General features: G+C 44.1%; 1 protein-coding gene across 1 annotated transcript; it reads left to right on the top strand.

Annotated features, from left to right (window-relative positions):
- Positions 1 to 6,507: 6,507 nt before the first annotated feature.
- Positions 6,508 to 23,688, top strand: rspry1 (ring finger and SPRY domain containing 1). The gene is made up of 15 exons (XM_066713501.1): positions 6,508 to 6,831; positions 7,926 to 8,437; positions 10,846 to 10,898; positions 16,171 to 16,283; positions 16,619 to 16,745; positions 17,143 to 17,201; positions 17,501 to 17,567; positions 17,869 to 18,000; positions 18,290 to 18,405; positions 18,582 to 18,725; positions 19,178 to 19,289; positions 19,696 to 19,798; positions 20,013 to 20,165; positions 21,471 to 21,575; positions 21,916 to 23,688. Exons 2-15 carry the CDS (start codon positions 8,085 to 8,087, stop codon positions 22,010 to 22,012), a joined length of 1,734 nt encoding a protein of 577 aa, XP_066569598.1. The 5' UTR covers positions 6,508 to 6,831; positions 7,926 to 8,084; the 3' UTR covers positions 22,013 to 23,688.
- Positions 23,689 to 23,713: the final 25 nt, after the last annotated feature.

Genomic DNA, 23,713 nt, shown 5'->3' with positions numbered 1-23,713 from the left:
CTGCACACACATGCACACAGAGACACTGGCTGTAAAACTCCCCAGCAAGGCTGCAAGGTGGAGGCCAGAACGCTGCCACATGCAGGCCTGCAAACACTGAGGCACTGAAAACACACGTGTCCTCACACCTGCAGGCAGCACAGCATCAGAGCCTTATTCATCAACATGACTGCAGATTCTAGTGGGTATCAACCCTGAACCATTCCCCACTTTATGGCACTTTCTTCACACTACACAGCCATTTCACATCAACACAAATACCTCACTACCTTCCTTCTGGAATCTCTGTTTAGGCTGAGGAAATCACACCAGAATGCACGTGACAGCAAGCCAATTATATCTCTGTGTGACTTTTGAGAGCATAATGTTATTAAACAGGTTAAAAAAAAAAATGTAAAGTTATTTACTGCTGTGATCTGGATCAGTGGGTCTGCTCTGGTGTCTTCAAGGAGTCATCTGTACAGTGTGCGGTCCAGACGAATCTACCAGGGCGAGAGAGAAACCGGCTTAAAAGTTGGAACAATCCACACAGACCCCACAGCAGCAACATCCACTGCAATGGCCAGCCACAACACCACAGAAAAGCCCAGCTATCAAGCAGAATAATCCCACCCCCCTCCAAAATCTCAAGACGATACCTTCCTAACTGGGTCACAGCTGACCTGTTTTTATTATTATTTTATTATTTTTATTTCTTGGCAGATGCCCTTATGCAGGGCGACTTACAACATAAGTGCAAACAAAGTGCAGAAATACAGTGAAGGCAATCATTACAAATTCAATTGAGCTAAAACAGCAATTCAAAATAATACATTTTACAAATTCCAATTTACAATTTAAAAAGACACACCCAAAACTGCTGGAGGCGAAGACAGGTATGAAATCGAATGGATCACCATGGCACATGAAACAAAGCTTGCCCTTCCTTGTGTCTACCTTTTTTTAGTTTATCTGTTAATTTCTTGTTGTTTTATTACTGCTTTTTTGGGGGGGTGGTTCTTGGGTGGTGCTGCCATGGTCTTTTACTTGTTTTTCTCCAGGCTCTGCACTCCTGCAACACAGTGTGTCTGACAGGTCAGGAAGCTGTGCAGCAACCACACTCAACCCTGCAAGAACAGCTGCTCACAGAGAGCAGGGCTGCGGTTGCAATCATGCCTAAATTCACACCCTCACAGCCTCCCCCGTGCACGGAGCCGGACACAAGAGGAAAGCCCCCAGGCCACTTCTCCGCATGAGCGTCTACCACAGAGAAGTACAGAGTGTTAAGTCTCTCAACACACACAGCATCCAATCCCAACAGGCTGCCAGCCTACAGAACACGGCTGAAAACAATATGAATAACCCTATAGCGCTCACTACACCAGTAACAAAGGACACTGGTGGTATAATGAATCGATTATGAGAGAGATACTAACTTAACCTTTGGCTTTAATGTGCAGCCTGCACCAGGGCTGAAAGTATTTTAATTTTATGCCATTGACTTTCATTTTTTGACACTGTTGTTGTTTCTTCCCTCCCCTCAATATAGAGCTATAGGTCACTGCCTTGATTGACTGAAAGTTGTATGGGAGTAAGGTTTCACTGCCACTTGATTTCATTTTAAGCACTAGGTCGCCCTCTGGTGGGAGGAATACTGAACCATGTCAAAGTGTGTGACATTGTGCCAATGTAAAATTACCAACAGGCAGAACTTAAAAAAAGAGAGAAATTATACAGAGAATATTAACACAGTTTTCAGGGAAGTAAAAAAATATATATATTTGTTTGTTTTATTTTGTTGTATAGCGAAGAGTAAACAAAGCCTAATAACAGTAGAAACACACACATATATATATATATATATATTACAACTAGTCTGATACAACTCACTGTGGCTCCCTCAAAGCCACAGTGAGTTGTATCCATACAAATCAATACTCCATGGATTCAGTTATTGGGGTCTATTAATCACAATCACTGTGTTGTTCAAGGTATAGGTTACAATTATCTACCATTTTGAGAGACCTTTAAAACCTGGAGGATTGTGTCTCTTTCCTGGAAAAGAGTTTGCCACAGCAGTACAAACTATCCTTCAGGAAAGCCAGGCAGAGGTCACCTGGGCTGAGCCCTGCATTTTTGGGCACCACAGCAGCACTATCCGGGACACTGGGATTGTAGAGCAATTAATTTGGAACGTTTAGTTTACCGAGAGACAGTGAAACACAGCAGGTCTGAAACCTCTGGGAGTTCCTGATGCTCTCTATAGGGGCAGGGGGTTGTTTGTTTGTTTGTCAGTTGACTGATCAGTCACTTAAACAAAGCAAAGGGGAACCGGGGGAGTCCATCTGGAAGCTCACTCTCAAACAGCTGTCACAGGAAACGCAAGGTCTGAATGTCCACGTCCTGCAGCCTTTACACATCAGGCCTCTCAACCCGTGACCCACAGCACAAGATGGTCACTGTGACTAATTGGGTCAATTAAGTAGTTAAGCAGTCAGGGTGGAACACAAGCCAGGAGTATTTTGTGCATCCAGACCTGGATGCAGGGCACTTCAGCAATGTTGCACCCAGCGACACTGGGGCTCTGGGGATGTCTGAGCAAAAACACCACTAGATAACAACACATACATGTACCAACGTAATGTTGCAATTAGATGGGTTTATAACAATTCATAATTTCAAACTTAAAACTAGTTAGAAATGGCACAGACCAATAAACTACGGAGACTTTCTTAAAATTAAGAGCAGTGTTACCTTAGAACCTGTTACATAAATATGGAAATCAGGTTTTATAATATGTAAAATATGTTGCAATAGATCTGTCATGACAGGCTACATCCACCGCGTTAATGCCAATGTGCACACAATTATTACATGCCGTACTAGATGAGGACGTTGGCACTAAAATCAAGTCATCAAATTGACTAGCAGCTAATGGAGGAAATGTTATCAACGTGAAACTTTTATTCCCTGCTATACACTGCAATTAATTTTACGATGCGGTGAGTTAAGGTGTCTAGATTTGCTCGTCTAGTTTAACTGGGTGTTGCATAGAAAGTGAAAAGGCGCACTAGAAATGTTTCCAATGTTGATAATAATGCAAACGAAATTAGTTAACGATTACATATCATATTCAATTGGATGGTGCGCTTACTGGTGGTAGTCTGAAACGACGCTTCCTCCTAATCCGTATCAAGCCTAGCCTCTCCTGTAATCAACGAATTACACACAAACACATTGATTTACGAAGTCTGATCTTTCACCCCCTGGCTAGGTAATTAATAACAGCTGTTTATATGATAACGCAATCGTTTTAACGTGTCCCAAAACACTCACGCACCTCAGCTTTGGCTAATCCGGGGAGCGTCGTGTCACAGCACAATCCTCCCGTGTGTCTCCAGCGGCCGAGCACTTTCTGTTCCGAGCACTTCCGCCTCTGCGCGCAGTGCACTCTGGGAATTGTAGTCTCTAGCAAGACTTCTTATGCTGTGTATTATATTTCAATGCAAACACGATAGACGGATTCGTGTAGTGTGCTAGACCGCTGTAGTGTGGTAAAAACGCTGTAAACTGCAGTGTGGTGTGCCGTGGGAAGCACAGTAACGTGCTGCATAGTGTACTTGATGCCAAAGTAACCAACACAGTCTGTATTGACATTAAACTGCAACTCAACAAAATATCCTCCTCGCCATTTCCTGCTACAGCGCTGGGCTTTTGCAACCGATTACACAGCGACAGTGTGACCGAAAAGCGACACTAACGGATTAAGCCCTGTCTTTGCCCGTTACACTCATTGTGTTGGCCAGGGGGAAGTCTGTGATAGTGTCTATTCCCAGAGAAGAATTCCGCCCACACACTGACTGACAAACACACACATACCAGTGGTGTAGTGGTACCATCATATGGACCAATGACAAGGATGCATCCCTTTTGTCCCCTACAACATGCCATTGTTGCCAAAGACACTTTAATGATTTATTCACTAACAGACTGTTATATGCTGTTATTATTAAATCACATACTGTATATCGCCGCTTCTGAGGTACAGATTGCTGACTTACATAGTAGCACATACACTAATCCACCTGTTAATATACTATCAGTGACGCCTATATATTATTACTAATCCTAAAATGACTTGCTATGGTAACAACTAGCAATAGAACTGGTCAACCTGGGCGGCAGAAGGTGCTGCTGTTACTTTACAATATGTTCCCTTATGACATTTGTTGGTCACATATGAAATATTTTCCTCAAGTATGACACTTTAAGTCCAGGTGACACTTTTTGTTCCATTAGCCACTTGTCTGTTCGTTACTGGGCTCGTATTTGCATATTACAAATTATTGTAAAATTATTATTGTAAAATCTTAATTAGTCTTGGGGTCTCTTTCCATTGTATGATCAGTTATAATCATCATCATCATCATCATAAATATAGCTGCAAACAGCAATGTAGGGGGACAAGTACAATTCTGATCTACTTACTTTTCAAACTGATGCATATTCTATCTTCAATTATACTACTACTTTGATTACAAACTATGAGATATTAACCTGCATATATATATATATATATATATATATATATATATATATATATACACTCACCTAAAGGATTATTAGGAACACCTGTTCAATTTCTCATTAATGCAATTATCTAACCAACCAATTACATGGCAGTTGCTTCAATGCATTTAGGGGTGTGGTCCTGGTCAAGACAATCTCCTGAACTCCAAACTGAATGTCTGAATGGGAAAGAAAGGTGATTTAAGCAATTTTGAGCGTGGCATGGTTGTTGGTGCCAGACGGGCCGGTCTGAGTATTTCACAATCTGCTCAGTTACTGGGATTTTCACGCACAACCATTTCTAGGGTTTACAAAGAATGGTGTGAAAAGGGAAAAATATCCAGTATGCGGCAGTCCTATGGGCGAAAATGCCTTGTTGATGCTAGAGGTCAGAGGAGAATGGGCCGACTGATTCAAGCTGATAGAAGAGCAACTTTGACTGAAATAACCACTCGTTACAACCAAGGTATGCAGCAAAGCATTTGTGAAGCCACAACACGTACAACCTTGAGGCGGATGGGCTACAACAGCAGAAGACCCCACCGGGTACCACTCATCTCCACTACAAATAGGAAAAAGAGGCTACAATTTGCACAAGCTCACCAAAATTGGACAGTTGAAGACTGGAAAAATGTTGCCTGGTCTGATGAGTCTCGATTTCTGTTGAGACATTCAGATGGTAGAGTCAGAATTTGGCGTAAACAGAATGAGAACATGGATCCATCATGCCTTGTTACCACTGTGCAGGCTGGTGGTGGTGGTGTAATGGTGTGGGGGATGTTTTCTTGGCACACTTTAGGCCCCTTAGTGCCAATTGGGCATCGTTTAAATGCCACGGCCTACCTGAGCATTGTTTCTGACCATGTCCATCCCTTTATGACCACTATGTACCCATCCTCTGATGGCTACTTCCAGCAGGATAATGCACCATGTCACAAAGGTCGAATCATTTCAAATTGGTTTCTTGAACATGACAATGAGTTCACTGTACTAAACTGGCCCCCACAGTCACCAGATCTCAACCCAATAGAGCATCTTTGGGATGTGGTGGAACGGGAGCTTCGTGCCCTGGATGTGCATCCCACAAATCTCCATCAACTGCAAGATGCTATCCTATCAATATGGGCCAACATTTCTAAAGAATGCTTTCAGCACCTTGTTGAATCAATGCCACGTAGAATTAAGGCAGTTCTGTAGGTGAAAGGGGGTCAAACACAGTATTCGTATGGTGTTCCTAATAATCCTTTAGGTGAGTGTATATATATATATATATATATATATATTAATAATCCAACAGTGATGAATTAACAAATACAGGTTAAAGGATCCACTGCATTATTATTCTGGGAAACCTTTCTATTCTGAGAATGGCAAGTTTCGGATCCTTTCAGACTATACGCCCCCACAGTCTGTGAATTAGACTCTAAAGGAGCAGAATGTACTTAATATGTATTGCTTTTTAATTTAATTGGTTGAAAATGTGGTTTGACTATCAGTACCCCCACCTCAAATTATCAAGCCGCTAAAACGCACATATCCGTATTAATTTGGCTTAAGTTACACATTAAAATAGAGATCCATCCAGGCCAAATCGTTTTTAAAACACGCGCTTGCGATTGGTACATGCCCCCCCACCCCCACCCACTACATGCTCATCCATGGGGGGTGAGTTACACAGAAATCCCCCATGTGAGAATCCCCCCACCTTTGTGTTCGGATTCATTCGCATGAAAAATAGGGAACTTGCCACGACAGACAATGGTCGCTTTCGTGCAGCGCACATTTCCGCAGGTCTGCGCAGATCTGCGCGATTGCGCCGATCCCATTGGCGGAGCGGCGCAGATCTGCGCAGAACTACACGGACGCGACCATTGTGTACCGCCGTTGCTAGGAGGAGCCTCCCCGGACCTTCGAAGAACAGCTACGTCACCTTGAATAGTTCCTACACTGACGTCATCACCCCTCACCGCCTGACTCTGAGGAACCGAGAAGGGGGGGGGAAGAAAAACCTTTTGATTACCGGGATCACCACTCTACATCGGTTTACCGGCAGACACGCCGTTTCTCCAGCGTCAAGACAAACAAAAGAGAACCCGAAAACGGCCGGGGAGGTGTGTGCGTGATACTCCAAGAGGAAGGGGGGGCGACATTGTAAACGTTGCCATTTACTGCCGGTTCGAATAAACTTACAAGACTTCCCTTCCACCGGAGAGGCCTGCTTCAGAGAGCCATCCCCGGGGGTAGAGTGGGGAGCGCACGCCGAGGATCTCCGCTGTCCGCAGGGTAGGTGTGGGTGGACACCTCTGTGTCGTTGCTAATAATGGCTTATTACACCGTGGCGTTTGTGCTGTAAAGCATTGTTTGGGACTGACTCGCTCTGAACGGCCGGCTACATGTAACGAATACAGAAACCGCGTATCGGTTCATTTTAGACACTTGGATTTGTTTGTTTTTACTGTAGCTGTGTGTGTTACTACTCGGCCACATTGTTACCAGTGTCTCATGGAAAGACAGGCAGTGCTGAGACAGACATGTAGTTTCCTGCTGTGTAGGGTAAGACCTGGCAGCCGGCAGAGATACTGTGTGATCTAACCGTATCTCGCTGCTCTTATTTGAAATGCAGCAGCTTGTCCTGCACACTGCAGAGACATGTCTACCGACGTATATAAAGGTGATTTATTGAGCGCTTTTAAGAGCTCACATCTGCAGTCACAAGAATCGCAGCTACACAGGAATCTGTATGGATTTAATGTGGTGTGTTAAATAAGCACGTCGTTTCCTGACCGGGGATTGGTGGCAGACTTATTACTAAATAGATTAATTATATTTCCGTACCGTGTAGAAGGTGCAAACGCAGGGGCTTAGTGTACGCATCACAGTAGTACATTATGCCTATTTACACAGGGATACATTTTGCTGAGATGCTGATGGTGATAATTACATTAAAGGATACTTTGCATGTGACGGTACGTTTTGCCTAAGCTATTATTTAATATATAACGGTGCAGGTTATAAACGGGTATAGTTTGAGAGTCAGGTCAGTCAGGTCACGTCAAACTTGCTCAACAGCATCCCCAATTAGCTAGATCTTCCCACCGTGACTTTGTTAGTTTCTCCCTCTGAAGGAAGTAGTAAGGCGGTGACTCTGAGGCAAAGTGGAGAAGAGTAAAGCTGTGAAACTGCGTCTCATTCTCCTGGACGTAAGATGATCGCTAAGAGTAGCATCTTCAGTGGTGGGGGGGGGGGTTCGGATTGAAAACGGCAGATATCCTAGGTCGCCCGCAAGTTACACAGGACACTTGTGAATCTGTCAGCTTTTCGACAAGGCGTACAGTTCATGCATTTGGTGTTGATCCACCTTTCTTGTCTTTTCTCAGGTGTCGATTCCGAAACCCTGGCTGATGAGGACGTGGGCAGATGATGCTTGATCGCGCATCTGCTGTCGCCCGGCTCGCTGTCCCGCTCCCGACGAATGGCGACACCATGATTGACATACCGCTCGGGCTTGTCAAGAGATGGTCCTGTAAACTCTCTAAATGATCGTAGCTGCCTGGCTTGTATTCTGTGCCAGCAGGAGCCTTGCGCGCAGTCTGCTGCTAACACTAGAGCTGCACTTGTTAAGGTTTTGGGAAACTTCGGCAGCTGGGACCATGGGCAACAGCTGCGTGTGCAGGGAGGAGAGCGACGTGGAAGACGTCCCGGCGCCGCACGGACAGCTGCGACCCGTGGACCCCCACTCCGCCGCCGAGCCGGAGAGCCGCAGCCGGCCCAGAGACCCCGTGAGACCGCCCCGACGCGGCCGGGGCCCCCACGAACCCAGGAGAAAAAAGCAAAATGTTGACGGGCTGGTGCTGGATACGCTGGCTGTGATCAGGACCCTAGTGGACAAGTAAGTAGGTGATGTATGTGGGTGAAACTGAACTTAAAAATCAAATGCATGGTTGAGACACTTATTCAACACTTAAGACTTCAAACCTAGACAAGTTATGTGTGTGTGTGTATATATACATTCATTTTTTCCTCTATTGACAAGCAGTAGGTTAAACCCCAGCTGCCTTAAAACTCTGAACAGGACTGGAAGTATTGAAAAGGAACTAGGGGTGTGTACTAATGGTGTTATTACAGAGGCATTTTAAGAGAGAATATAAAGTAAAAGCTAGTTCTGAGAAATGCACTTTCCCGGGGTTATTGTTGTTATGGTTGTTATGGCTCCAGTGGAACAGCAAGGCTTGCCCTGGCACAGACTGTAGCTGCTGCTTGTCCTCTACTCCCCTTTTAGGCTCAGACTGTCTCTACACCTCAGTAACTGTAACCCCAATGGTGAGAAATCGCATAAACATCCTGCTCGCCACCCACCAAGACATTCAAAAATAAAATGAATCAAAGGCATCAGCTTGGATGTAGGTGCTATTGTTGAAATCAATGTGGGTTGCCTGCATTGTGTCTTGTGCTTGCCTGATAACGCCACAAACATCTGATTTGTGTTCTGTGAGTGTCATGCTTTGGCTTGGGATAATTCCCCTCGTTAGTTAGTCAGTCAGTCGTTTGTGTGTGTGTGAGCTTGTGTGTCTGTGTTCCTGTGTTGGAGGGGATCATATGAGCTCTCCACTGGTGAGGGAAACAAAACTACATGATCCACATCGGTATTGTAAGAGTGGCCTATGCGGCGAGCCTGTTCATACATGTCCTGGACCGAGCCAGGGAAAAGTGCACACTTCATCACTTATTCAGCAGAGGGCAAGTTTTCCAAGGGTGGCTACCACAGTTGATGGAGAAGCCATACAGCATGATGGTGTGAAGGTGGCAGGGTACCAGCGTTTGAGGAGCAGTTCTGTACAGATGCTGTTTTATTCTCAGCCTGGTTATGGGTCGCTTTTGGCAGCACTGCACCAAAGAGGTGATACACCGTGACGTGCCCCCTCTCCCCGTTCATTCATCACTCGGCCTCTGCGGGCTGGCACAGCTGGCATGAGATTTATCCTTGTCTGTTAACGCAAGGGAGGAGAACAGATCTGCAGCCTGGCATTTTCTGTCTAATGAGCAGTTTGTTCATTTCTTTATTTGGCTTGCTCTTTATGAATTTTATTGAATGACTCTCCTTGGCAGACGGGCTGTCGCAACACCTTTTGTGTGTTCATGTTTTTTTTTTTTCAGTGCTGTCTCATCCTTCACCAGCTATTAGGCAACACGGAGAGATCAGGCTCTGTGCCGGCACTCCTGCCACCGTTCGCGTGCTCCTCCACCCCCGGACTGTCAGCGCTCACACCCGTTATCCCACAGCATTTCAGGTTTAGAAGTGCTGGGGCCGAGAACCTCTGCTTCGGTACAGACTGTTGATTTATAATCATTTGGGGTTTTTATTTTTATAATTTAAATAGTCAGCATTATCTGGGCAAATGGCTCCCCATGCTGTTTCTGTCTTGGGGTTGCGCTCGGCTCCGGTGTTATTTCGGTTGTCCTACAGGCCGGTGCTTCCAGTGATGGATGTTAACAAGGCAGTGCTGCTCCCTGCTGACATGGACGCACGCAAATCACTCCCGTGCATTGTATTCAAGCTCTTCTTAGCAACTTGGATGGATGTGTCTGTATTGACCGCTCGTGAGCCCCCAGGATATATGGGCTCTACTGCAGCCTCCTCCTGGTGCTGGCACTGACTGCATGACTTCAGAAGTGCAATCAGCTGCCGTGCTGGTCTCAACTGCTGCTCAGGGGGGTACTGATTCTAGAGCTCATTATTGGAGTGTTGGTTTGTTTTTGTGTCCCCCCATAAAGGGAAACTCAGGACCCAGCTGGAGTGTGCCCCCTTCAAAGACTGCAAGGGGCCACGCCTCTGCTTTCCCTTAGAGCACTGAGTGGTTCAGTGCCTCATCTGAAATTCATAGCAGGAAATCTCATTACTGGTTTACTGTCTGCTAGGTGGATTGGGAGTCAGGGGTAGTTGGGTGGGGGTTAAATGCAAATTCTTCTTGTCTTCATAAAATCCGGTAAATGAGCTGTTAAACTTCAGAAGTAATATCAAGGGCGAAATAACCCGGTGGGGGGGGCGACGACAAAAGAAACCTATTTACAAATGGGATGCTCAGGAATGACTAATGGTTCTGCCCCATTTAAGACTGAGCCAAGATAATAGCGATAGGCTGCCAAGGGCCGCTACACTAATAATCGTAAATCACAAGGCTGTTTTCTTGTGAACATGATTACTGAAGATATTACAACTTGTGTTTATAAGCCTTTTGAGCCAGAGGCCGAGTAAATACCCGAGCTGACAGTTATGTCTTTTGCTATTCTCTGTTGCAGTGACCAGGAGCCCCCCTACTCGATGATCACCTTGCATGAAATGGCAGAGACGGGTAAGTGTGACGGCAACAGCAATACAGTGAAATGTTAATGGATTTGAAGGCTGGTTCATGTGAGGTCTGGAGTAAGGGTGGGTGGGTCTTGTACACTTGTATCTTGAAGAGTATTTTAACTCCTGGGGAAAAAAAATATATATACACACACACACTCACTCGCTCACTCACTCTCTGTGTCTCTCTCTCTCTACCGGTCAAAGGTTTTAGAACACCCCCATTTTTCAAGTTTTTATTGAAATTATTGAAACCATTATTTGGCAGTGTTATGTGCAGTGCCTTTTTATTATTAAACCTTTATTTAACCAGGAAAGGCTCATTGAGATTAAAAATCTATTTTTCAAGAGTGTCTCGGCCAAGATAGGCAGCAGCAAGTCGTTATATATAAATGACAAAATACAATATAACAAATACAAGTACTCTAATAATAAGAAAAACAATAATAAGAAGGTAGCAAACCCAGAATGGCTTTATAAATAAAAATATACCAGTGACAGAGTCTGTGGGTGACTAGGGAAGACCAGCCAACCCCAGCATATAAAGTGCAATGGTGTGTAATTGCTTTGCAGTTTAAAATACATTTCAATGCTCCATGTTAAAGGGTGTCAATTGATCTCAAACACTGAGCAGAAGCATTCATTCATTGAGAACAAGCTTCAATTGACACAAGGTATGTTGAACAGCATTAAAAGCAGTTTGCAAATTCTGAAACGCTTTTGTGAAAGTCGAGGCACAACAATAAATAAGTGTCATCAGCATAAAAGTGAAGTTGGGCGTTTTGCACATTTGTGTCTAGATTATTTAAATAAATAGTGAATACGAGAGGACCAAGTACTGAGCCCTGGGGCACGCCATTCAAAACACACAATGTATCAGATGGAAGCCCATTAAATTGTGTGCATTGAGTTCTATTAGACAGATAGTTAGCAAACCATGAAACAGCATGCTTAGAGACCTATGCTTGACAACCTCTGAGTATAGCATGATCCACTGTATCAAAAGCCTTAGAATGATCAATAAAAAGTGTGATCAATGTAAGTGGTTCAGCTATAAAATCAGCTGCCAATTTCAAAAAGCAGGGATCAAGAAAATCAGGACCTGCATGCTTTCTCGTATCTAAGGATTTCAGGGCTTTATATACCTCCTGCACTGAGAGAGGCAAAAAACGAAACGTTTGACCAATTCTCACAGGTTCATCAACACAAGGTTGAACAGAGACAGAGGAAATGGAATCAAACGGCTTACCAGATACGAAGTGCTCATTAAAACAATTCAGCATTTCAGTTTTGTCATACACAGTAACCGAGTCGTTCAATATACATGATGGTAATTCATTAGTAAGACTATTGCCAGAAATAGACTCTGTAGTTTTCCAAAACTTTCTAGGGTCATTCAGTTTCGGTGGTAACTGATGAAAAAAAATCAGATTTGGCCTTCCTAAGTAGCGAAGAACACTTTTATTTCGCAGCTGCCTAAATATAAGCCAATCAGCATCAGAACTTGATTTCCTTGCCTTGGCCGATGCTAGATTGCGTTCGTCCGAAAACCGTGGATTATGTCGCCCTTTAACTGTGAACTGGCGGAATGGAGCATGTTTGTTTATAATTTGAGAGAAACCATTGTGAAAGAATTTCCAGGCAGTTTCCACATCAGGAATGAGCTCAATCCTGCTCCAGTCAAAATAAAATAAATCATAAAAAAGCCTGCTCAATAAAACTCTTTAAATATGAGGATATGGTCAATATCAAATCAATTAGAGTAGATTTTTCTGGACATTTAAGATTTGGCAAATTGTTGAATTAACCAATTGATTCATTGATTTACAATACAGTTGAAATACTGGCTTTAACCAACACCATTTAAGATCACCAACAAAGATAATTTCACTGTAATGAAGTTTAGACAATGTGCATCAAAGAAGAAAATGCATAATAATGCAGGCAAATTAATAGTTACTAGAAACCTCCAGGGTCACAGCACACAAAGCACAGAAGCACAAAATTATTTATATTTTCCTCCACAGTACACATGGGATTAAAGAGAAGCACACAGATTTGGTGCCTTTTTAAGGGTACCAGAGGGGTTTGTCAGTTTAAGGGGTTACATTTTGTTAAACAAAATGATTCCATGATTTCTTTTTTTATCTACAATTGTTTATTTATTCTATGCTTTAATACATTGAGACATTAAACTGCATACATTTAAATAAAATCTGGAAAAATTGAGATGTTCTAAAACTTTTGACCAGTAGTGTGTGTGTGTGTGTGTGTGTGTATGTATGTATGTATGTATGTATATGTGTGTGTGTGTGTATGTGTGTATATATATATATATATATATATATATATATATATATATATATGTTTTAATAAATATTTGAAATTTGCAGAACCCTTTTCCCACCCCCTTCTTTATGTTTACATTTGCTTTTGCTTTGAAACGTATAATTAAATGTCCACCCCCCTGACCCATCTCATAAATTATACTTTTGTGTTGTTTTGAGTCCCAGAGACTGGGTCTGTCTTGATTCTCATTATGGGGTCAAAAGTTTATTTTTGTTATCAAATTTAAACAGTACAATAGTTTAATGAGTTGAAGAAAAACATTGCCAGTGATATCTTCATCTCAGACACCCCCCCCAACACATTGTGTAAGTATGTCTTTGTGAATGAAGATTTTCTTCCTTTGTTGAAAAGGGAAAATACTCTTCCTTTTGCTATTAGTTTTGCTGGAGGGCAGGTCACAGCCTTCATGGTGTCTGGCAGAATGCTGCGTGCCTTTATCTGTCAAGAAATCTGTAGGACAGCTAGGGCTTCCTCTGCTCAAGTGATTTGCAATGGAGGAAACGTCCTAATCCAGTTTCACATGAATGTTGGTGTTAATGAATGAATGCATGCATGCTTGAAAAGTTGAAACAAGTAAATTAAGCTCCATAGATAACTCTGCCTTATTAAATGCATTTTTAAAAATATTAGATTTAGACCCCTGGGACATGACAAGTGGTCGCAGTAAACAACAGCAAGCCTAATAATATTTGAAGCAGCTCTGCAGTCCCTTGTGAGTGCTGTACACACGCTGTGCAAGTTGGGACGTGTGTTACACTCACTGTTTACATTAATGTATCATTTTTATTTATTATTTTTAATTAGTATTCTCTTCCCTGAACAAATAGCTTGTTTAGCAACTTCCACAGTGATTTAAAAGCCCTAGGAACTGTGGTCATGTCTCAGATTAACTGGCCTCTTGAGAAGGACTTTTGATGCAGGGGACCGCCCTGTTTTTGTTTTTCATATTTTGGTCGAGTTTTTTTTTTATTTTTTATATATAGTTTTTTTGCTTTTTTAGTCTAAGTATTCAAGAGTTAGTAAATAAATCAGTTATCTTCAGTGAAGGGACATAATAGGGAATCAATAGAAACACGTGCCCCGCCCCCACCTCCCTTTGCCCTCTGCGAAAGTGCTGACGGGGACGTGGGAGCTAAGGAGATTAATGACTGGGAAGGGAACGGGTGGCTGTGCTGGCCTGCAGGTTGCTTCTAAAGGGGTTCAGTGAGCTGCAGCGCAGAGCAAGCCAGCCTCAACAGGTATGAACAGGTATACAGACCCCAGCAGCAGAGCTCTGAATGTCAGTGACATGTTACTATCCAGATCTGAACTATGCATAGTGAAACGGTGTATGCTTGACTGTGCAGATGATAAACGCCCATAGGCAGCAGTGTGGCGTAGCAGTTAGGGCTCTGGACTTTTAAAGCAGCGGCCCTGTCAGTTTATGGCTTGTTGTTCTGATCTTTTATCTGAACTCCCAAGCTCAATCTCCGTCCCTTTGTTAGTAGGGGATGTCTCCCAAGACTGTCTCCCGTCTCTTGCAGCTGCTGGAGAAACCGTAGCTCAAAGGCCTCGCATCTCGACACCATAGACACAGGCTCTTCCTGTAGCAGCTGCCAGAAACCTCGCAAAGGCCATAGCCTAGGGGATGAGTTATTGATAGTAATGAATAGGCAGATGTGTTACAGGTAGCCGTTGTAGCAACGTGTGTTGTGAGTGAATAACCGTAATGTTTTGGATCTGCTGTTTAAAAACCGGATAATTATAAAATATAAAATGGACGTCCATAATGAGGTTTTATACATTATTATTTGTTTACTAGCAGACGCCCTTGTCCAGGGGCATTTAAATTCCTGTCAGTTTCTTAAGAGGGTTGTTTGTTTTAATTCTGCTCGCTTGCATTTCCTCTGTAGTATCTCTTTGATCTCTCTGAAGCGTGTTCCTCTGGCTTGCCAGGTTCATTACCTCTGAGGGGGGTGAAGGCGGGGAGACGGACTATTAATAACAACAACACTCTAGGCGAGGAAGAACTCTTTTGTGGAAGGCTTCAGATACGGAGGAATAGGGCTAGAAAACAGTTCCTCTGTCTGTCCGTACCCTATTTATTCTTTAAATTCATTGTATTTTATCTTGAGTGACTTTCTCAGGCTTCTGGGTTGATTTGACACTGATAAAAGTCCAGCAGTTACATGAAGAAGCCCAAAGCTGTAAGCAGGAAGTTGGGGGATGCTATGGGCCATACAGTTCTTGCAGTTCAGTTAAGTAGAAAGTTTGAATATAGCCATTGCAAACACAAAACCTCTCAAATTGAAAGAACCATTTCTGTGATGTCCACCAGGACACTGTAGATAGTTTTGTGTGGGGGGCATGTGACACGGTCTTCACATTTCCTCACACGCACCCCACCCTGTCTGAGTGCTAGAAATTGCCCAGCCCTTCAACGGCTGGGCGGGATTCTGCGATCCATCTGCCGCTAACAAATCGATCTCACTATCTGACCAGAGGCCTCAGCCCTGCTAGCCTCTTTCACCTCTTCAAGTAATGTCAATTGGCTTGGAGCTCTTGATTTTATTGTTATCATTACTGTAGTAATTTATAATTCTCAGGTGAGGCAGAGCTGTTACTTGGTCTAGCCCCTACTTGGTGTAATCAGCATAAAAGTATCAGTTAAATGACTAGTTATTGTTATTATTTTCAGTTTTACTTTTTTGCCCCTGCTACTACATCCGAAGCAGTACTCGGAACGCAGTGCTGTAGCAGTGCAGTGCAGCTGTCCACGCTGCAGATGTCTGTGGGTGACGTACTTTGGCTCTAGAGTTTTCAGTATCTGTTGCTCCCTTTGTTTTCCGCAAGCTAAGTGCTGAAGCCCAGCCAGTGTTGTGCGTCTGCCAGCTGGATTCCCCGCACCCTGACTTCTCCTGACTCTCCCTGTGCTCTCCTGTTGACAGATGATGGCTGGCTGGAAGTGGTCCAGTCTCTGATCAGAGTGATTCCACTGGAGGATCCTCTGGGTCCAGCTGTCATTACTCTGTTACTCGACGAGTGCCCACTGCCAACCAAAGTAAGTCATGCTGGCATGCCAAGAGGGGGGGAACCGTACATTGCATCATAGCTACCCCCCTTCTGCCACACACACATACACACAGACCTAATGTTTATCCACTCGCTCTCAGAGACTGGACAGACCACAGTGATTTAACCTCATTAGTATGAAATGGCAGGAGTCGAGGTTTCATAGTTTCATAGCTGCTCCATATGGATCTCCTTATTTTATATATAACTGCAGGCAGTATTTTGGGGTCTAAAACACCCAAGCAAAGCCTTTTCATGTGGTTAAGGAAAGAGAAAGCAGCCGTGGGTGGGGTTGGGCATCGCTCTCATGTGTCTCTCTTACAGGACGCATTGCAAAAGCTTTCCGAGATGCTGAATCTGAGTGGCGCGGTCGCACGTCAGGACGCCACCATTCCCGCCAAACACCGGAACACCACCGCCGTCCTGGGATGCCTAGCGGAGAAACTGGCAGGTAAACCAGGAAGTGAAAGTACTCTGCCACAGCATTACACGCTTTTATCACAGTAACCCCCCCCCCCCTCATTTCAGTGTTACCCGTGCTCTCAGTCAGAGCTTGGCTTGGCAAACTACATCAAGACTGTATTGAAACAGGAGAGGTTAGAGCAGGTGTAATGTAATGCAGCGTCGTTTTATTTTCATATCCTTTCGTTTGCATCTGTCACACTGAGAATCATGGTCTCCCAAAAGCCCCATCTTCGAGGGGCAGGTCTTGATTTGGGGCCTGTACCAGGACATGGCAGAGGTTGGGCCTTGCATCGCCTGAGCATGTAAAGTGCCCCTCCCATGTGAGGGCAGGGTGTGAATGCCCATGCTGTGACACGTTTTGAGAGCTGTAACTGTTTCTGCAGGTCCAGCCAGCATTGGCCTTCTCAGCCCAGGGACTCTGGAGTACCTGTTGGAAAGCCTGGTGAGTAACTGACCCCCAGACTGACAGACCTGTTGTGCAAAGGAGGAAAGGCATCTCCCCTGAACTGAACAATGCAGCACACAATACTTTGCTGTATCCTGCTGGAGGCTTCTGTTCTTTCATTTATTTTAATTATTTTCTTGTTTGTTCCTGCTCCGTGCACTGCAGTATTAATAAATAAAGGCCCAGTGACTGAAATGGGTCTCTCTCTCACTTGCCCCGCCCGTGTTTCTAATGATGGCCAGTGCTGCTGCAGCAGGATGCTGAGTCACAGCTGTTTGTTGTGGTTTTCTCCTCAGAGCTCTGAAGCTCATCCCACCGTGATGCTCTTTGCCCTCATTGCACTTGAGAAGTTTTCACAGACAAGTGAGTCCTGTTTTGTAGTGGTTTTTATTTTGTATTGTTTCTGCCAAACTGAATTTCGTAGGAGAATTAATACTAGAATTTGTCTCAGGATAACAATACCGACATCTTCCACTTGGTGGGATCCCTTCCCTTAGAGAACAGTACACCCCAAACATGATCGTTAACTTTCAATATTTTAGGCACGTGTTTTCCAATCCATTAGGTATCTGAACTGATCTGAAGACATTTTTCATTGCTCAGGACTAGGCTAATCAAGTGGTGTAGTAGTATTCTGATATTGTGCTCCTCCTCTTCCTCCCAGGTGAGAACAAGCTGACAGTCTCAGAGTCCTGCATCAGTGACCGGCTCATGATGCTGGAGACCTGGGCCAACCACACGGACTTCCTGAAGCGCCAAGTTGGATTCTGCGCCCAGTGGAGTCTGGACAATCTCTGTAAGTGGCTTCTGTCAAGGCTGTTACTTGCCTGACATCAAAACCTCTAGGGTGATGTTTAGACAAGAGGGTGGGGGGGAGAGGTGGAATGACAACAAATAAAAAGGGAGGGAGGGAGGCAGGCTGGAGAGGGTGACTGGGATGAAGGAATTAACCAGTATTTAGAGGTGCAGTTTCTGCTCTGCACAGATGTGGATGAATTTGGGTGTTTTGGGATCAAGTGCAAGTTCCTCACGCAGCAGTCCTGCCTGTCACTGAAGACGATCCTTGCGCTGTTGTTTCTCCGCAGTTCTGAAAGAGGGACGACAGTTTACCTATGAGAAAGTCAACCTGAACAACATCAACGCCATGTTAAACAGCAACGACGTCAGCGAGTATCTCAAAATCTCACCCAACGGGTTGGAGGTGAGTCATCTGGACCTGGGTGGCCTTCACACATTGACTTGGACAAGCTACATACATGCCTCATGGGGATCCTGCCTTGGTTTTTGTGTACTTTTTGGTTTGTGTTACGTGACGTGGGATGAGTTTGGCGAATACGGTCACTTTGGTGGTGTCTGACTCCCTGTCCTGTTTCCCAGGCGCGTTGCGATGCCTCCTCTTTTGAGAGTGTGCGGTGCACATTCTGCGTAGACTCGGGAGTCTGGTACTATGAGGTCACAGTCATAACTTCAGGAGTCATGCAGATCGGCTGGGCCACGAAAGACAGTAAATTCCTGAACCATGTACGTGCTTGCTCTTGGCTTATTTTATTTATTTTATTATATTTTTATCCAGAACATAAACACAGGCTGCATTTCCCTTCCAGCATTGACCTTTTGCTTATGAAAAATAAAATGAATAAATCAGTAGAAGAAATTAGTTACCCATTATGAACATGCAAGGTCATAAAAGTTCAATTACCACACTGTTTATTTATTACTCTGCTACTGACCTTTGTTCCCAGTGATTATATTGACATCTGGTGCAACAAGTATCTTTAAATATCCTTCCACTCAATTACTGTCATGAAGTGCTGAAATAATTTACAAAACCACAGCTGTGCTGCACAGTATGGCTGGATAAGGCTGGAAGGTGAATTTCACTGTTGTTTGATAGTACCATAGCATGTACTCTGGCTTCTCTCCATGTTTGACTTGTTTATCTGTCTCTGCATCTCTCTCACTCTGTGTCGCAGGAGGGCTATGGGATAGGCGACGATGAGTACTCCTGTGCGTACGATGGCTGCCGGCAGCTGATCTGGTACAATGCGCGGAGTAAACCGCACAATCATCCCTGCTGGAAGGAAGGTGAGTAGTCTCACTGCTGTCCCACACCCTCCTTTAACATGGGGGAAGGAAACCTGGGCTCTATCCCTCTAAGCATCCACCAGAGCTTTCATTGCTTAATTGATGCCATACTTAATTAGTTGAACCACATGATGAGTCATTCCAGAATGTTTTGCTTGCTTGTTTTTGACAGATGAATATTAATAGGTTTGTTTTTAGTTGTTTTTTTTTATACTGTTTACTGACCCTATTCATTTTCACCACTCTCCCACACAAATCTAGTGGAGGTGCATTAGTCCGGTCCTCAGCCTGGGTTCATGTCCAGTGTGTAAACAGGCTCTTTGTCCCTTTGGTTTGGATGATGCTTTTTTTTCTCCATGTGCCTCAAGATACAGGGCCTCACTGCTGTTGATGTCATTTCATGCAGGTGACACAATAGGATTCCTGCTGGACCTGAGTAAGAAGCAGATGATTTTCTACTTAAATGGCAACCAGCTTCCCCCAGAGAAACAAGTGTTTTCCTCGGCCACGTAAGTCCTGCTGCTCAAATGTCTGCGTATTTAGTCTATCTGTCCAATTATTTTAATTTTGAAGATATGGAAATGCATTTGAGGCTGGGCTTTGAAGGAGTTGCATCAACACATTGTGTTTTTACACCTGAATATCCCAAATTGATGTTGACCCACAAGCCTTTTGTCATTGGAGGACAGGGAATCCTGAGTGCCTGCTCTTTCCCCCTTTCAGGTCAGGCTTTTTTGCAGCTGCAAGTTTCATGTCTTACCAACAATGTGAGTTCAACTTCGGAGCAAAGCCCTTCAGACACCAGCCTCCTGTGAAATTCAGCACTTTCAATGACTATGCCTCCCTGGAGTCAGATGAGAAGATCATATTACCCAGGTGAGGGGGCTGGCTGGACTGGGTGCAGGGTGACAGTGCAGCGGCAGGGTGCCAGCTGGGTTTGCTTAATGGCTGCGGGTGAGGCTGTGTTTCCTCCTGTTTAACCAATTCAACACCATGATGTATACACGTACGCCAGATTAAAACCCTCACACAGTACCATGCAGTACCTGCGTACATCAAGATTCTTATTCTATTAGTGGCTTCTCAGTCTAGCGTTTCTGCCTTTCAGAACGAAACCTGTGCTGATACAGTGGAATGCATATAGAAAGCTGGGGAGGGGGATTGTGACTTTTTATCCAATCGCATGTTATTTATAGCTTCCAATGTACAGGTATATAAGTAGAGATTGATATTATTGTTTTTGTATTATTAGTTCAATTTTTTTGTAAAAGCTGTGCAGTGCTGTGAAGAAATATGTTCAGAAAACAGTGCTGAATACAAGGCAGTGAAACAGTGTCTGCAGCAGCCAGATCCATCACAATGCTGCGCAGAGCCGTGAAGCGCAGTCCTTCAGGTTTATTGTATTGAACATTTCAATAAATGGCACAGAGCAAACCGGTGATGGCACAGGTTTTCATAGAAATTGAGTTTTATTTAATAATTACTGTTCATTGTTTATTATAGCATTTTAGTGTATTATTTTAATTTGCGTTTGTGTATTGTTTTATTTTTGAGTTCCTATGTATTGCGTAATGTTTCCGTGTATTGTTATTATTTCTATTTGCATTTGAGTGTTTTGTTTGTTTTTATTACAAAACTTATTATAATATTGTAAACTAAAACATTTATTTATTGCATTTGCATTGTTTTCTTTGTTCCAACCCCCCCCCCCCCCCCCCCCAAAAAAAAACAACTTGGATATGTAGTAGACAGGAGCGTAAAGGGTTAATGAAAAAACGCATTTTGGTTAATTTTTTGTATTTCATTCATCATATATTTACATTTTAAAGCAATTTCAGGTGTTTAAACATTTTCAAAATCTGTGGTTGAATAGTCAGATAAATTACAGTGAATCTTTTTCAGAAACAACCAAATAATACCCTGCATGATCATGCATTGTGTTAAAGGGAAAGGCTTTGCTCAAGGTTACGTAAACTATTGCTGATTTGGGTTTAAGTAACCTTTGTTACCCATTTACGGCATGTTAAACAATTAACTTTATTGCAAAAAGAGGAAGTCAGACTCTTAAAAGTTTGAAACTCATATTTGTTACCCAGTAACTCATTGTGCCAACACTGTGTTTCTGCCCATAATGGGCTCATGTTTAAAATATGACGGATTGGTTTCTCATTTATTTTAAAGGCATCGGCGATTGGCTCTGCTGAAACAAGTGAGCATCAGAGACAACTGCTGCACGCTGTGCTGTGATCAGATGGCCGATACCGAGCTCAGGCCCTGCGGGCACAGGTGAGCCTCAGACACAGGCCATGCTGGCAGTCATTCTTTGGGCACCGTGTCAGTGAGCAGTGGGTCCACCTTGACCCTGAGCCTGGAGGATGGAACACCTTTCTGACACACCTGATAATCTGGGGCCCGGGATCTGTCAACACAGGATGATTGTGGCACCTTTGTTCTGGCACAGTCTGAACTGGCATTTGCAGGGGCTCAAATTAAAAATGGAGCCACGGAACCGGTAGTTGTAAAGTAGTTTGGCACGGCGTAATGTTTAAATCTGCAAGTTTATAAAATCTACATGTCTCTCCCACATGTCCCTCACTTGTCCCCATTCTGCTCCATGTCCCTGCAGCGGCATGTGTATGGAGTGTGCCTTCCTGCTGGAGACCTGCCCCCTGTGCCGACAGTTCATCAACACCAGAGTGAGACTGATCTCGCACGTCTCCTGACACCAGGGACCGCTCCCCTGCCCCCCCTCGGCCCCCAGACCCACCCCCCCGCCGGCCCTTTCAGCGTGACGCCTGCGCAGGGCCCAGGATGGCGACGCCGCTCGAGACCAACCCGCGCGCGACGCTGGCAGAATGCCCGCCTCGTCTGCCGACACCTTTCCCTGTAAAACTGTGAGCTCGCCTTGACCAGCGCAGGGTGACGACACGGAGGCCTGGCAGGGGCAGAGGGCTCTAGAGAGCACAACCAGGCAGGGGGAGGTAGTGGGGGTGGGGTCACGCTAGTCTGCAGATCTTGGTCCTCCCCCAATACCCCCCCCCCCCACAGTCCCACCCCACTCCCAAGAGGACAGACCTGTGGAGATCATGGTGCAGCCTCTGTGAGACACTCCGTGGATACTGGGCAGGTTCAGGGCCAGGGTGTTAGACACACACCCCTCCCCTGTCAGCATCCAGCCCCCTGCCACACCTGAAGGCCAGGATTTGGAAAGCTATGGTCACACTGCACCACATACATACAAAATAATGCATAAATCTCAAATGTTTTTTTTTTTTTTTTAATTATTATTTTTAATTTGTTTATATATTTTTAAGTTATTTTTCTCTTGCTTTTGTTTCCATTTTTTGTTTTGTTTGTTTTGTTTTCTTCAGCCATATCTTAAGCGAGCAGCACAGCCCGTCTGTCTCGGACAGGTCTCCGCGTGACCGTTACTGGGCGCGGTGTGGCTCCAAAAGGGGAGCTCACCACAACCAGTCCACTGTCACTCTGCTCTCCAGAAATACTGGATCTTGTCGTGCTGCAGATGAAGCTGTGTTTATCTCATGAGTAAAATAAGTACAGAGAGTCAAGGTTTCGATTAATTGAATGCCCATTGAAAACCAAGGTGACTGGGGATGTTCTGAGTTGGTGGAAGTGTATGCAACACATGTCATTTACTCTGCAGTCCCCCACTTGCCTTTTCCACTGGCTTGATGCATTTCTGAAGTGACTTCTAATGTTCTGAAGATGGTGTAGGAAAATAATACATGCAGTAAATACAATATGACATCATATTTGCATGTAATTGAACCGCCCCCTGAGGGCAAAAGCATCTCCTCCAATTGGAGATATTTTGCAAGTGCAGCTGGATCGAGGACCACAACATGCCTGGGAACTTCCACAGAGCGAGTACAGTGTTTTCGTACAGCCCAGCTGTAATGAGGAAAGTATTATACAGTCTGTTTTCAGGCGGATGAAGCTTGAGCAGCATCCTCACACACAGATCTGATCTTGATGAGTTCTAGAATACACCGAAAATTACAATTCCAAATATATATATATATCTTGGATACAATTATTGTTCTGGTTCCGGTGTTCTGTGTATTGGAAAGGTTTGTCGAATTTGTTTAGAAATACTTTTTGTGAATAGCAAGTTTTATTTATTAAACAAACATGTGGAACAGGTTTATCGGGTTCAGAAAAAGCTCCGACTTTGATTGGAATCCTGGCAACTGGAGTATAATTACCGATTTTTATTATTTTATCATCATTTACGTTTTTTATTTTGTAAACTGAAGCCTTTGACAAGACTTGTGCACAGCCGACGTGAGGTCTGATGTCATTGTCAGGAGGAAGTTGCGAAACTGAGATCCACTCTTGTACAGATGCGGTTTTCAAGAAAATAAATGCTCTTTCAGCACTTGTGTTTGATTCTGGATTGTATT

The sequence above is a fragment of the Amia ocellicauda genome, chromosome 9 (assembly GCF_036373705.1).
Source record: "Amia ocellicauda isolate fAmiCal2 chromosome 9, fAmiCal2.hap1, whole genome shotgun sequence".
In the NCBI taxonomy this organism is placed as follows: Eukaryota; Metazoa; Chordata; class Actinopteri; order Amiiformes; family Amiidae; genus Amia; species Amia ocellicauda.
The sequence above is the reverse complement of the archived record's forward strand: the minus strand, read 5'-3'. Positions and strand labels throughout refer to the sequence as shown.